A 15,621-nucleotide genomic window follows, 5' to 3' on the forward strand; every position below is an offset into this window, starting at 1 on the left:
CCTCCTTTTGTCATCAGAAATAACACCATATGGGGTAATGGAGAGGCTGTGTGTGTGCATGTGTGTGTGTGTGTGCATGTGTGTGTTCATGTGTGTGTGTGAGAGGAGGGGTTGAGGGCGGCTGATCCTCAATAGTCGTTTTCACAGTCCCACCCACTTGTTTCATCATTTCCACAACCACCCACGTTCCGGATATCTCCTACTTTTATAATCCCTACCCCCCCCCCCCCCCCCTCTCTCTGTCTCTCTCTCCTGACCTCTGCACTCCCTCTGTCTCTCTCTCTCTGTCTCTCTCTCCTGACCTCTCCCTCCCTCCCCCCCCCTCTCTCTCTCTCTCTCCCTCTCCCTCTCCCTCCCTCTCTCTCTCTCTCTCCCTCTCCCTCTCCCTCTCCCTCTCCCTCCCTCTCTCTCTCTCCCTCTCTCTCTCCTGACCTCCGTTGAACAGAGGAATGTGAGGAATGCAGCAGTGAAGGGCAGAGTGGGAGCGGCAGCCTGTCAATGACTGAAGGATGCAAGTTTTTCTTACTGATTTCGCTGAGTCGTGACCACACAGAGATCTAATGAGGGGGCGTGATCCTATTTCATTCCATTTATCACTGGAGACAACAGAGCATGCTCCGAAAGACAGAAACAAGCCAGCACCTGCACCTTGATCTACTGTCAGAGGACTTGTTTTAATCTTTAACTCAGAGAAGCTACATCACCACCAAGAATGTGACGTGTCAGGTGCAAGACAGTAACTGCTTGAGCTGTTAACACTGACTCATCCATGTGTTTTCACACCTGCTTCTCTGGGTTCAGAGCTTCAGACTCTTCAGTTCAGTCATCAGATCCTGAACATCAGATGTGAACGGTTCCTCAGAGCAGAAGAGGAGTTCTGGGTCTGGACCAAACTGAACCAGGTTCTATTGGATGGCAGTGAAAACACTTTGTTGGATAGTTTGGACTTTTGGACCCATCTCAAGAAGTAGAAACAGCATTAAACAAGAGAGGAAGAAGAAGAATAAGAAGAAGAAGAAGAAGAAGAAGAAGAAGAAGAAGAAGAAGAAGAAGAAGAAGAAGAAGAAGAAGAAGAAGAAGAAGAAGAAGCTGCAGTCTTCACCTCCGACGATATGTTTAAACCACGAGGACGTTCATTTAGTAAAAACCATCAAGATATCAAAGTGGCAACAACTTTAACGAAGTATTAATTTTCTCCATTTAAATAGATAAAACTGGAAAAACTTTATTCAACAGTTCTCAAACACAGCAGCCGAGTTGACAACAAAGAACAAGTTGACCACGTAGATGACGACACATGAAGCTTGTTCAGACTTTTATCTGAGAAAATGTTCCAAAGTGCAAATGATCCAACAGAGAAACATCCGGGAAAGAAACATTTAACAACAGTTTTTATGGTTTATTTATCTAAATTTAACAAAAAAGCATATTTTCCTAAATATAATCATGTTTTTGAAATCCAACCACAGATGGTCTCCAGTGTGACTCCTGTGCTTTGTCATCCACTTCCTCCCGGCTAATAAATAATGTTGCATTTGTTTATTCATTAAAAAATTCCTGCTTCTGAAAGTTATTACATTACCACCACTACAGTTTAGTGAATGTCAGGTGAAGGTCACGAGAAGCATGTTGAGAATCTGGTGCAGCCGTGGGGCCATGAACGTAAAATCCCTCCAGACTAATGAGCCCAGTTGAAAACTTCTGAGACAGAGAAGATTATATACATGTGCTTTAGTTTGGAAGGAAGGCCGACTGCATAGCATTCCTCTCGATGTGATGATGTAAACCCCCCCCCCATGCGACCGTTAGCATGAGATCAAAGATGGTGTCGGAGTCTCAGAAAAGAAATTCCACAGGAAACACGCACACGTCAGTTACTTTGATTTCACGCCTCACTTGGCGTCTATAGGGAGCTGAGCTGTGGTCTGCCGGCCGCGCCACATTCCTGCCTAATGTCATCGGTTAAATTGGCGGCGGTTTGGTTTGATGGTTGAAAACAAACCAGGCCAACACCGGAGGTTTGATCCCTAAAAATAGTTCAGTGTCAAAACAATCGTGAGCCCCTGTCCATCAGTGGTGCCACCATGTAACTAAGTACTTTTACTTTACTACATCTCAGGAAGAAGTACACACAGAAAGCAGCTGTTAGAGAAAGTCTGATGGTGAGAAACTTTGTTTTGGTGAGAAACTTTGTTTTGGTGAGAAACTTTGTTTTGCCACGTTATTGTTATTAATAACAATTAAGCATTATTAACGTTTAACTCTGATGGGGCTTTAATGTTTTTAATTCATGGTCACAACTTATTTGAATCACCAGGCGGCTGCGTATTAATCATCTCATGACTCCTCTTCATATCAGTTGAATATGATCTGGGTCAGGAACTATGTCTGTGGTCTATATTACCGTCTGCTGATTGGTTAACACCATTACATTACAGTGGATTGATAAAAAAGTTCCATGAACCATCAGCACCGGTAAATTCCCCAACACGGTGTCACAGATAACACAACCTGCACGTCTCAGCTTTCATGTTTTTATTTCTCAACGGATGGAAAATGACAGTTAACGTCATCGTCAGTTTGTAAACCTGATCTGCAGACACTGCTCTGAAGGTGATTCATACCTGTAAGGTCAGAGGTCAGCGTGTGGCTACACAAGCACAGTTTCCTTATTGTTTTCCATATGAATTTTGCTTTACAAAATATCTCAAGGTCAAGTCCACATGAGCAGTCGGTCAAACAAGAGAAGATGATAAATGAAAGAGACGTTATTCACAGCCTCAGAGCTTAATAAAATAATTCAACAGCAGAAACAAACGTGTAAATCTGAAGCCACTTCACAAACACGTAGAATTAAACATTTAAAAACACGTTGATAGAAGCGGTAACTCGTCCTCTCAGCGTCCGTGGGGCTGCGGTGGATCTTAGACTGTGACCTGCATGGAGACGCCATTCTCGTACTCAGGAACTTCAGGAGGAGACTTTGGTTTCAGCTGACGGGAAACAAAAAGACACCGAGTGGAATAAAACACAGGACGTAAGAATTCAGATATTCAGATGAAACAAAACATAATGAAGACACATCGAATAGAAACCAGGCGGCTGACACTTCTCCACTTCCTTCACTTATCTCTTGAATAAAGTACTTAAGATTACCAAGTTACTTTGTATTTACTTTGATCTGCTGCAGAATCGTGGGCAAAATATTCAAAAAGTTAAGTTTTCTAATGACAGGACACTTTTTAGATAATTGTAGTGACACAACTCATTATTCATGGAAGATCCCATTTAACACACAAGGTCGAATGAGGAAATCCAAATGTTACACTGGTTAAAAATGTGAGGAGTGAGTAGTTTCCAGTTACCTGGAGCTGGTCGTAGTCAGAGTTAACACGGTTGGTCTTCAGATCAGTGTAGGTGTGTTCCCCCTTCAGCTCAATCTTCTACAAAATACATATAAAAAACATTTAGATATATAATTATAGATATTATAATTTATAATTTTTACGTTTTCCTTGATTTCTCAGAATATGTTGGTTTCATAGGAGACTGTTGGGTCTCAGGGGACGTGTGTGCTTGACGAGCACCACCTCATTGTTCCATTTCCACCGGCTGCCAGTTCCTTCTCATGTTTCCTGCATGTGATCTGCAGGAAACTGTTTATCCCTAAAAACATGCAGTGTATTGATAATAGCCTTTTTACGACACTTCACTCTGACACTTGTTTGTTTTGAAAAAGAGCCAGATAAAGATGAATCGCTCTTTAAAAGGAAAGTTGAGCTATTACATGTTTAAAGGTTAGTCACTTTGACTTCCTGCCTCGGAGTCGGCGTGACGAGACTCTGACTCGAGCGTGACGTCAAAACACTTTATCTGGTCTAGTCTGCTGTGTGTCAGTGTCGGGCAGAAAACAGGACTCACTTCGCCTGTCTCACACTTTCTCTGTCTGAGGGCAAGGAAAGAAAAACTCTTACCTTCAGCCGCCTGGAGAGACTTAGAAAAGAAAAACAAACGGATCATTAACCAAAGTTCCAGGAAGCACAGAGGAGATAAACTGGTTAGCAGGAGTATGAGGGGATTTCAAGAACAGAGCGATTCTAAGAATGAATCAACAATATCCTGATCTAATATTTATCTTGGAGAGAAAAGTGACACCTCGAAAACAGAAGTAAAAGAGAGGAGGATATGAAAGGAGGCGGTGAGGGCGGGAAAACCCCCAAAAGATACCCAACCCTACTCAGGAAACTTATCTTTACCTGTGGTACTTGTACAAATCGACCAGGACCGTCAGGATGTAGAGGACGGACACCACTCCACACACGATGTAGGGCATCATCACCGAACCATCACTGTGGCCTGCAGCTGCCACCAGACAAGGAGAAGTTAAATGTGTATGAACTTGTTTATATAAGTCAGCACTAGTCTTCACAATACACGTGCTCCACCAATCAAGTGTCAGCTTTCAATCATGACACTGTTTTAAAACCTTAACTTAGCACAACCAAACTTTTCACTTGAACATACATCAGCGTGATAAGAACTAAAATGACAGATTCCATCTTTGAGAGATTAGTATTTAATGTCACTTTAATTCTTTGGTCTGGTCCATGTCCCATCTGCTCACGTGGAGGAGGCAGGTTTTTGGTTTTAACCACATCCATCCACAGAAGATCATATGTGCCCAGGGATCATCTGGGAAACAAATTACTCTCTGTGTCTTCTTATGATTAATGACTTTGTCTCTGTGTTTGCAGCCTCACTCATTCCTCCGAGGTCTGATCGAGACACTTCGATCTCGGGAGCATGTCGTCCCTTCTCAGGTACGTCAGTGATGCACGTAGAGAAGTTTACCTTGAGCGGCGCCGACCTCCAGAAACACAGATGTGCTCCTCTGGGATCCTCTCGGAGATTGAGCCTGACACAGATACGCCCCGCTGTCCGACCGGCTGACCTGCAGATCCAGAGTCGGTCCTGGTGCAATCGCTCTGATCTGTGATGACCACATGTGAGGAGGTGAATAAATGATTCTGTTCAAGCTAAAAAAAAAAGGTTTCTATGTTAATTTTATCCTGTTTCAAGTTTTTATAGTAGTTTCTTCTTTTTCTTCTCTCTGCTAAAGCCCTATGAGAGAAATTGTGATTTATGGATATGGGCTATGCAAATAAAATTGGATTGATTGATTGATAAAAGTGTTTGAATGCTGGTGAACCCGTTTGAGTTTAAAAACAGACAGAAACACAAACGTATGATCAATGACGAAAACATCCTCTGCCTGATGATGAAGCCTTCAAAGAAACCTCGGGTCCATACATCACACAGTATTACCAGGAGTATGTGGACACTCAAAGTCCCAGAAACATCATTTTCCCAATGAGCTGCTGCTCAGGAACTTGCCCCAGGCTGAAAAGCTCCTGCAGCTCATTGTGTTGCTTGGTTTCAGTGCCGGGCCACAGCCACAGGAAGATGAAGGGAACTCGATGAAAGACAAGTGCATCTTCACCCTCGTTCTAATCTGTCACAAACTACAAGGAATACAATGTGGCCCGGACCTAACACTGTGTAATAATGCTAGAAGGAAAAGCCAGGACTGTACTTTGCAACTACAACAGCTGCTGCTCTTTCATTCGTCTTCATTCATAACAACATGAGGACTCTTCACCTTCCCTCGTTCGTCCCTGAACCAGGTGAAGCGCGTCACTGGAGGGTTTGCGTCACTCGAACACGTCAACATCACGGTTTCCCCTTCGAAGACCGGTCCAGACGGGCTGATGGCTGCCGTGGTGAACCGAGGAGCATCTGTAGGAGACGGACAGAGACACCTGCAATTCACTTTTCATGTGCCTCAGAAAGTCGTCTCTGTTGTCTGTGTTGTTTGTTCCTCTTTATTCCAGAGCATTGTTTTTCAGTTCAAGAGCAGGACTTGTAGATTTTTAGATTTTGCTAAACTTTCCCTCAAAACCCTGCGCTGGCGATCAAATAGTCCTGCTTGTGCTCAGACTTTGCATTACTTCCTCCTCCAGGGTCACAGAGCACCACAGCCTGCAACACAATGGCAGCTTGTGTTTGCTTCATTCATTTCGTCCGTCAGCACCAAGTTAAGACAAGTTCAGTTTTTCAAAGTCAGGATCAAGAAAAAAACCCTCAGGTTGTGTCAGGCTGGAACATGTCGACTGTGCAATACATTAAAGGGAAGTAAATAAAAGTGAGTGCTCGTGTGAGGAAGGAAGAAGAAGACGAAGAGCCTGTCAAATGTGTCACTAATTAAATGAATAAATCCTCGGAATCAGAATTAAAAGAACGATATTTCCCTCTCGAGAGCAGTGAGGTCCACGTTTAAAGAAACTGAGGATTTTTGATACATTTACTTAAGAAAGTTAAGTTTATCAAATCTTGTATTGATGAGTAAAGCATCCTAAAGATGTGGGCCAGCAGAGGGCGCTGTCTGAGTCACTGAGTCTCTCACACAGGATGCTGAGTCGTCGACTGGTTGCGGGAGACGAGCTGCTGCCCCCGTTCGCCAGCGGGTAGGAGGCAGAACAGAGGATGCTCTGGTTGTGATGGTCGGCCGAGGCCATGAAGGTCAGCGTGGACGTCATGATCACCGACCCGTCTGTGCTCAGCTTTGAGAGAAGTAAATAAAACCCAGTGAAACAAAAACCCAGTGAAACAAAAGAACTGAGTCAAAATTAGTTTCATGATTTTATAAGTAAGGGACAAGAGTTTTTAAGATGAATTTGTCACTGTAAGATGAATTCTGACTCTGCATGTACAGTATACATGTACAGTAAAATGTACTTTTATATTTTAAAAGATGGTTTTGTTCTGTCTCAACTTCCTGTGATTGGTCAGAAAGTCCAAACTTTCCAAAGACGTGTTTTCACTCTGCACACAAACCAGGGTTCAGTTTGATCCAGACCAGAACACCTCTTCTGGTCGGAGTTCATTTTGGCCAGTTGGTCTGGACCCTGGTCTGAGGAATGAATGAATGACGGTTCGTCACCTGATGGATGTGTGACACCTCCTGGCTGGAGGCGTCCCGGGGGGACCAGGTGAGGGAGGGGGGCAGGAGGGAGCAGGACACCGGGGCCTCACACTGCAGCCGGGCCGGGCCTCCCTCTGACGCCTGACCCACGACGCTGAGCTGAGGAGGAGACGGCTCTGCGGTCCAACAGCAAAGAGCCAGTTAAAGAAAGAGAGAAACAGGGTGTGGGGTGAAATACATGCTCATTTGATCCCTGCAGATTTCCTCCAGTCGTACCTGTTTGGATGCTGATGTTGACTCCAGTTACGAAAGAGAATTTGACCTCCGGACATTCGAGTCTGAAGAAGTACAAGTCGTTGTGGATGTTTGAGAACCTCATCACCGTGGTGCAGTTCTTCTTCGTTAAGTCGCCGATTATTTCTGCCTTTGAGAGTTTTGAGAAAATAAAGTTTAAAATGTGATCCATCGCCCCATCCCTCCATTTATCTATTCATCTATCCACCTAGCATCCATCCATTTCCCCATCCAACCAACAATCGGTCCTTAGACTGAACCATCTATACACGCAATGACTGATCCGGAGATCTATCCATCCACCTCTCCTTCCATTAATCGAGCCATCCATTTAGCATGTTGTCATTTTTAATTCAACTTAAGTGATGCTCAAAAATAAAGACAGACTTCTTACCTCTGCGGTCTTTTGATTGAAATGTGTTCCCCTCCTCCAGTTGGCGCTGTTGGAGCAGTTCAGGATGTTCGCCTCCTGGTTGTCGGGGACCTCGAAGTGACATGGGACCGTGACACAGGAGTTGGGGATGCTCACGATTCTCCGAGGCGCCGTCAGAACCCAGGTTCTACTGAAGACGCCTGCAGAACACAGAACACAGGACTTTAGATTCATCTGCCAAAACTCTCCACCCCCGACCCCATCCTCCAACTTCATTTACAACACACACCTTGATGGAAAGTATCTTTGAACATTCAACCCAAAAAAATTCCCTGCAAATATCAGAATGGTTTCCTCTAATGCTAAAGCTAAATATCGTACATTTCAGCATAATTTAAACATTTTGTATAAAAGGTAGAATATGAAAGGAATGAAAGGATAAGAAAATATAAGAAAAGATTTGATATGAAAAAGTATTAAATAAATTATTTTTATAGTTTGATATATATATTTTTACTTAACTTCACTTCCACATCTACAGATACCTGAATTGAGTAAAATCCAGAAACTACCGACCTTGCATCACAGCGAGGAGCAAACCGACCTCCTTCACACCAACACCCATCTCAGCTGGATGAAAAGAGGCATTTCCACAACAACATAAAAACAACAACTAACAACAACTTTAAAAAAGAATCACAATTTGCATTTAATGAAATAAAGTTTGTACGAAGACAACAACAAATATCCCCCTACATTCACTGACACGTTTAAAACCCGGGGAAGCAGATAAACACAAGACACTTTGTGTGAATGCTGCCCTCTAATGCAACCCGGAATCGAACCTGTGACACAAACAGACACACACATTATCTTTACCTGTCGAATGATGGTGAGCAGTTCTGAGTGTGCGTTTTCTGCGGAAAAGGAGAGAATATTTAAAAAGAGGAAGAGGTCACAGAACTTCTGTTTGTGTTGAAGTGATGAAATCTGTGGAAGCAGCATCGGTGGTGAAAAGTTGACAAAAACATTCTGCAACAGATGTTGTCACGTTTCAAAGTGTCGCAAAAACACACTTTCATTTCCTACTAAATTCGTATTCACGCACATGTGATTGTGTAGAGATGCAGGGCACAGTGTGTGTGTATGTGTGGGGGGAGAGAGAGATATTCTCAGAACTGGAAAAAACAGTGTTTGTAGCAGTAAAAATATTATTTAATGTTTAAATTAGTTTTTAGCTGTGGAAATACTTTTTATGTTTCTATTAAACAAAAGTAGCTGCAGAAACACATTGTACATATTTAAATACGTTTTGAAGCAATAGAAATATTTGTGACATGGGTAAAAAAATAAGTTTTGATTGTAGAAATATTGTATGTGTTTAAATATGTTGTGCAGCTTTGAAATATATGGTGTATGTGTAATTCACATTTGTGCATAGATTTTCTGCTCACACTCTCTATTTCTATGTGGTTCCTGCACAAATGCATAAAATGTCATCATTCAAACATTTCGTGTTGAAGCATTTGAAAACCCTAACTCTCGATGGAGGACGAGTGAGGAAAGAGTTCCTTGGTCGTTGTTGTATGAGATCAATGAATCAGGATTCACAGTTTGGTTCTGATTCACTCACTGAGTGAAAACAACACATGATGAGGGAGAGACTTCAAAATCTGAGGAGTCAAAAGAAAACCTCAAAAACAAATTCACTTTATGACACTAGTGGGCAGCATAAGCAAGAGGATCTCTCTGTCTCTCTCTCTCTCTCTCTCTCTCTCTCTCTCTCTCTCTCACACACACACACACAAAGACACACACCTGTCCCACACACCAGGAGACACACTGACGACTGGCAATCAATATATTTCTGAGCACATGCTTGATTCCCATGCACCTGTGAGGACCCTCAGGGAGGTCATGATGTTGAACCACACACTGACCCTCAGCTTCAGCTTCACGTGCTTCACACCAGCTCTTCACCAGCTCTCTGTCGAACCCACATCCGTCCTCCTCAGAGACGTTTCCTTGAAACACTCTTTTTAGATGAAACCTCCATCGCAGCACTTCCTGTTGGATGACTTCCTCCTCAGTGGTCAGGATATAGTTCTGTCGTGACCCTTTTCAACTTCAGTGACCTGAGGGCCAGAGAAAGAAGGAACCGGTTATTAAAACTTGATTGTGGGAAAAGGAGAAAGAAAGTGATTCAACTGAGAAGCAGCAGCAACAGCTTGATGATACAAAATCAAGTAAAAGTCCCAAAAAGGAAGTTTGTAGAAGTTTGGTCCCTGTGGAATTATTACAATTACTTATGAGGTTGTTGACCCAGTTCAGAGGAAACACATATCATTCATGAGCTCATGTTTGTGTGTGTGTGTGTGTGTATGTTTGTGCGTGAGAGAGACACAACAACAGGGAGATAGAGTGAGAAAATGCGGAAGGCAAAGTCAGACACTGAAATAAAAGGAGAGAGAGAAAGAGGAAGGGTCTCTGTGTGTGTGTGTGTGTGTGTGTGTGTGTGTTTCTGTGTTTCTGTGTTTTTGTGTCTGTGTGTCTGTGTTTGTGTGGTGTGTGTGTGTGTGTGTGTGTGTGTGTATGTGTGTACGTGTGTATGTGTGTGTGTGTGTTTGTGTGTGTTTGTGCAGCCCATGAAGATGCGTCTTCACTTCTGCCTCTGACCACTGAGACACTGACCTCGGAGCTGTGAGATCCTTCAAACATGTACAAGTAAGTAGCCAGGACATTTTCTGTTGAGCTTTTATAATGACGACATTAAAACAGATATTAATTATTATGACTTAATGCATACACTCATATTTTTTTATATTTTGCAGTTTGAACACAATTCTCAAATCACGGTTGTTTTGATGGTTGTGTTGTGATGTCAACACAAACCTGCACATCTCAGCTCAAAGGGAGAATTTCACCCAGAGCAGGTTTACCTTTTCTATCACAGGAAACAGAAAGAATCACTGAAGTGGATTTTTGTTTTATTTTTTATTGGTTCTGAGGATTGTCACAGATCAGGGGCAGTTCAAGGGACTGTAGGGCCCACGGGCAAAAGGGACCAGGGGGCACCCTACATCAATAAAACAGAATCCCATGATACCAAACCATCACCTTCAGAAGCTTCTCTTAGTATAAAAACATAAAGAAAGTTCTCGTCTTCAACGCCTCTAAAATGAATGTTTTCTTTGAGCTGTGAAATTGCAGTCGGGTGCCTGAAGATAATAATAATTTATATTTATATCTTGTTTATTTAAAATCATTTAAACCACCTCTATTCTAACTGTTTGTTTGTGAAAAGCTGTGTTGTTGTCTGTCGTCATATTCATTTCCCCTTTGAGGGCAGAGCCTTCCTTCTTTAAACTGCACAAACCAAAGAGGTTTTTCCACTGAATTTAGTTCCACTGGCATGAGTGAGTATCGATGGATGAAATATCACCTCAGCCTCTTTACTCAGAATTTCCTTCTTCTTCTTCAGGTTATTTTGTATTATTCTATATTATTCACCATTGTTCCTTTCAGGGGTTTAATTTGATGTTCTCAGGTTTCACTAAATGTCTGAGGTCTGGAAGATATTCAGCTGTTTCCCATTTTCCAGGTGTTTGTGTGTGTGTGTGTGTGCATGTGTGTGTTTGTGTGTGTGTGTGTGTTGTGGATGAGTCAAATGTGTCCAGCTGAGTCATTTTGTATGAGAATGTGTCAAGGTTTGTGTGCATAGGCTTATAATAAAACTGTGTGTGTCTATTTGTGTGTGTTTGTTGTGTTAGATGTGTTAGATGTGGGTCAGCAGAATTATCGATATTGTCGGACAGCTTATAAAAAGTGTCATGTCACAGTTCTGTTGTGTACTTATTTAGGGTCAGATTTGTGCGTCTTGGGCATTATTCACCTCCTGTGAATTTGGAAATCAGATGAAGTATTCAGGAGTTGTTGAAACTGAAAAACAGAAGAAAGAAGAAGAAACAGGAAAACTATAAATCTATCTCTAATACATTAAATTATGATGTGTTAATTCTTAGATCTGTTTATAGTTCTTAAGTTTGTCAACACTCCTTCAGTGGTGGTATTAAATAAATGTATGTTTTCTTTTAGACATACTCAATAATGTCTCCATGTATTGCAGTTTTTTCAAGGAGGACCAGCGTGGACCTGATGACTGGAATTCATTTCTGTATTTAAATATGATGGAAGTTTGATTCTGTGTCTGCAGCCTCACGATGTCTCCTAACGCCTCCGTGCCGCTCCACATCCTCAAGTCCTCTGAGGACGACCACAGGACAACGGTGGACATCGACACCATCATGAACACCGTCACCATCGTCCTCTACACAGTGACTGTGGTGCTCGGCATCACCGGGAACTCCGTGGTCATCTGGGTGGCTGGATTCAAGCTCAAGGTGGGTATAACGTGTCGAGGCCATGAGCCATGAGTGTATTTTATATGTGTTATACTGTAGATGTACTTACACTCACAAGCCTCTCAGCATTGGGTTCGTCTGCTTTAAATACTGTCAAACTTTTATGTTCATTAACTGAAGTAAGACCTTTACTTTAATTTGAGGTATTAATACTTTGACCTCCTGCACCACAGGGTTTCACGACTGAAGAGTTGTCTGCAGCAAAGTGTTGTTACGGTTTCTCACAACTAGAGTTGCGTCAAACTGTTGGAGGGAGTTTTCTCACGAGAACCTAAATATCAGTTGTTTCAGTTGAGTTCACTCAAACGCAGAAGCTTGAACTCCATGGCTCAGTTGAGAAACCTGATGATTCTGCTCTTTTCTTTCTTCCTTCTCAGCCGAACGCCATGAACGTGTGGCTGGTGAACCTGGCGATAGCCGACCTGATCTTCTGCGTCACTCGCTCCTTCTCCCTCATCAAGAAGTTATTCTTTGACAAATGGCCCTTTGGCGCCTTCCTCTGCAAGTTCAACGGCTTCTTCAAGTACGCCAACATGTTCTGCTCCGTGTTCCTGCTGGCAGTGATCAGTGTGGACCGGGCGCTCTGCGTCTGGCTGCCCGTCTTCACCAAGCGCCGGCGCACCCTGTGTGCCGCGAGGCTGGTGGCTGCCTGCGTGTGGGCGGCCTCACTCGTCCTCAGCGCTCCGTACTTCGTCTACCGACGGGTCTACCTGGGGAAGAACAACCAGACCAAGTGTTCTTTTGAGGTGAAGGAGACGTCACAGGGCGACGAAAGCACCAAAGTCGCTCTTTACTCCATCCGCTTCACATGTGGCTTCATGCTGCCCTTCCTGGTCATCCTGCTGTGCTACCTCCTCACCGGCCTTGGCATCCGCCGCACACGTCTGTCTGGGAAAAAGCGTCCTCTACGTATATTGGCGTCCTTGGTGATTGCGTTCTTCCTGTGCTGGGCTCCGTACCACTGCCTCCAGCTGGTGAAGATGGTGGACAGTGACAACAAGGTGGTGAAGATATGGCACCCTTTGGCAAAGAGCATGGCCTACTTCAACAGCTGCATCAACCCGCTGCTGTACTTCTGCATGGGGCTGAACGTGAGGGGGCGCTTCAGGCAGAGTCTGTCGGGGGTGTTCAGAAAGGCTCTGGCAGAAGACGTGGACGGACAGACGACCCAGTCCCACGAGCTGGACGACAGTGGAGCATCGAGACAAACCGCTGGCGTGGTGACAAGAAGGAGTCAGGCAGCAGTGGACGTAGTGAAGGTTTGAACGTCTCAGACTGATCGGTCCGATTGAAGGACCAAACACGTGACGTGGTTCAAATCACTGTGAAGAGGGGGGGGGGGGGGGGGGGGGGATGTATTTCAGAATGAGGCTGAAATAAATATAAATGAAAAGGGAATCGAACTTTTGGAATCAGTTCATCTTCCCCGCCGGCAGCTGCGACACAACATCCTGGCAGCAGTCCAGGGAATGTCCACTAGTGGTGCTAACCTTAACCCCCCCCCCCCACCACCACCACCACCACCACCACCACCACCACCACCACCAAGGACAGACTCTACTTGTCTAATGTTCAAATATCCAAGATAAGTCTTAACAAAGGGATGTCACTAAACATTTAGAGAAAGAAAACAAAGAAATTAGCCAATTAATTCTTAGTTAAACAGGAACATCTCCCAAGTCCCCCCCCCCCCACTCAACAGGCTCCTTGTTGACCCACGTTGAAATATTTATTTGGAACTGCACCAATTTACACACACTCATTAATATCCGTCTGTTACAGACAGAGAAGAAGAAAATTATGTCTATCGTTTGCAGTATATAGTTCAAGAGATAAAATCGAAGAAATTAACAATTTAGTAGCACTTAATGGCCCTTATTTATAGCACTTTGTAGTTTTGCTTTATTTTTGAAGAAATCGTATTTTCTTGATTCTTGTTCTGTTCCCTCGGGGTTGATGCACGTATTGTAAGTCGCTTTGGATAAAAGCTTCATCTAAATGAAATGTAATGTAAAAGTTTAATGTTGATATCTTTTTGTCCTTTACGATTAGTTTAGAATATATGTAGTGTTCAATGACTTGTTAGATGATGTTGTACTCACACCTTCCACCCAGTTATTGTGAATAATGAGAGGGGGATGAAAACCCATTCTCTTTGGCGGAGGTGTTAATGATAAACATTGACAGATTTTCTAAAAACAGGAAATAACCTCAAAGAAACGAGGTTGCTAGTTTGATGTGATGTGTGTAGATCGTGTTTGTGATAATAAAACTTCTGTATTCCAACTGACCGATTGTGAAAGTTGTAATGGAGCAAAAATAACATTCAGATATTTGTGTTAAAATGTTGCAAGAACAAAATCATAAATATAAACTCAAGTAAAGTACAGATACCTTAAATATCAACTTAACGTAACTTTACAGAAGTATTTGTACTTCCTGCTTGGCTGCTTCAGACAGCTGATCCTCACAGACACGCCCACAGACACATCAGATTTTCCTGCACATGTTTGATGCATGTGATTAACGTGTTGGATGAAAAGTGGAACCAAGTCTAGAGACGCAGGGAAGGACGGTGAAGGGAAGTGAGACACTTCTGAGGAAACACAGTTTTAACTTTATTCCTGACGCTGAATGCAGACAGACGCTCAGATAAAGTGAAACTCAACAGTCTTCTTATAGATCGGGTCATAAAACACAAGTGTGCTCTGCAGGCGACTCACACATCAGCAGGACACAACACAATGACACTGGTGTGACAGACACTAACAGAAAGAAAAGACAAACAGTGAAAAGAGGATGTGATCGTCTCACTAGTAACCGGATGACTTAAGAGGTTGTGAAACAAGCGAATTATAAGTTTCACTATCAGAAACATTTCAAAACTTAAGTCAAATGAGCTCAGAGTGAAAATGTGATGATTTAATTGCATCAGGAAAAGAAAAAAGAAGTTTCCACTGAATCTGAATTACTGTGAAACTCAGATATTAAAGAGGAACAAAGGAACAATCACCTCTGATGTGACTTTCCTCTGAATTTTACTTAAACAAGTTGCTCTTTGTTTTCAGCCAAATTTAACCTGATATATATTTCATAGTAAATTAATTATCGATCATGTCATTTGAACAGTTTTTACTTTAAGATTGTTGGTGAATTAATTTACAGACACACACACACACACAAACACAAACACAGAGTTGTGTCTACATTACTCCATAAGGACACTACATTGACTTAACCCTAACCTGCTGAATTCCTTGAGACTTCTCTAACCTTAACCTTAACCTTAACCTTAGGCTTAACCTTAACTTTAACCTTAACCTTAACTTTAATCTAAACTGAACCTAAACCTGAGCCTAATCTTAAACCTAACCAAAACATAAAACTAGACCTAACTTAAACCCCTTAGCCTAAACCCACATTTCACCTTAACATTAACCTTAACATAAACTTAAACTTAAACTTAACCTAAACCTTATACTAGACCTAAATCTAGTCTTAAACATGTCTTCACTAAGAATCTGCTGGAGTTGTGGGGCCTAACGGTGACA

At 42.7% G+C, this 15,621-nt stretch overlaps 2 protein-coding genes across 2 annotated transcripts; one reads left to right on the forward strand and one right to left on the reverse strand.

Annotated features, from left to right (window-relative positions):
• Nucleotides 1-2,520: 2,520 nt before the first annotated feature.
• Nucleotides 2,521-8,890, reverse strand: si:ch211-171h4.5 (B-cell receptor CD22). Its single transcript, XM_062409308.1, has 12 exons — nucleotides 8,529-8,890; nucleotides 8,226-8,279; nucleotides 7,671-7,849; nucleotides 7,259-7,406; nucleotides 7,001-7,158; nucleotides 6,464-6,620; nucleotides 5,660-5,796; nucleotides 4,852-4,990; nucleotides 4,257-4,362; nucleotides 3,975-3,993; nucleotides 3,366-3,443; nucleotides 2,521-2,993 (listed from the first exon to the last, which is right to left on the reverse strand). Exons 2-12 carry the CDS (start codon nucleotides 8,272-8,274, stop codon nucleotides 2,925-2,927), a joined length of 1,239 nt encoding a protein of 412 aa, XP_062265292.1. The 5' UTR covers nucleotides 8,275-8,279; nucleotides 8,529-8,890; the 3' UTR covers nucleotides 2,521-2,924.
• Nucleotides 8,891-10,248: 1,358 nt separating this feature from the next.
• LOC133972092 (formyl peptide receptor 2-like) lies at nucleotides 10,249-13,409 on the forward strand. Its single transcript, XM_062409315.1, has 3 exons — nucleotides 10,249-10,373; nucleotides 11,863-12,049; nucleotides 12,448-13,409. Exons 1-3 carry the CDS (start codon nucleotides 10,366-10,368, stop codon nucleotides 13,333-13,335), a joined length of 1,083 nt encoding a protein of 360 aa, XP_062265299.1. The 5' UTR covers nucleotides 10,249-10,365; the 3' UTR covers nucleotides 13,336-13,409.
• The last annotated feature ends 2,212 nt before the right edge of the window (nucleotides 13,410-15,621 follow it).

The sequence above is a fragment of the Platichthys flesus genome, chromosome 17 (genome assembly GCF_949316205.1).
Source record: "Platichthys flesus chromosome 17, fPlaFle2.1, whole genome shotgun sequence".
NCBI classification, from domain to species: Eukaryota; Metazoa; Chordata; class Actinopteri; order Pleuronectiformes; family Pleuronectidae; genus Platichthys; species Platichthys flesus.

Bases quoted from the DNA above. Each gene is read 5' to 3' on its own strand.
- si:ch211-171h4.5 (XM_062409308.1), bottom strand. From the start codon at position 8,274: ATGGGTGTTGGTGTGAAGGAGGTCGGTTTGCTCCTCGCTGTGATGCAA. The intron at 7,850-8,225 runs GTCGGTAGTTTC...TGTGTTCTGCAG, and splicing joins GCTCCTCGCTGTGATGCAAG to GCGTCTTCAGTAGAACCTGG. The intron at 4,363-4,851 runs GTAAACTTCTCT...GTCTGGTGGCAG, and splicing joins GGAGGTCGGCGCCGCTCAAG to CTGCAGGCCACAGTGATGGT.
- LOC133972092 (XM_062409315.1), top strand. The intron at 12,050-12,447 runs GTGGGTATAACG...CTTCCTTCTCAG, and splicing joins TGGCTGGATTCAAGCTCAAG to CCGAACGCCATGAACGTGTG.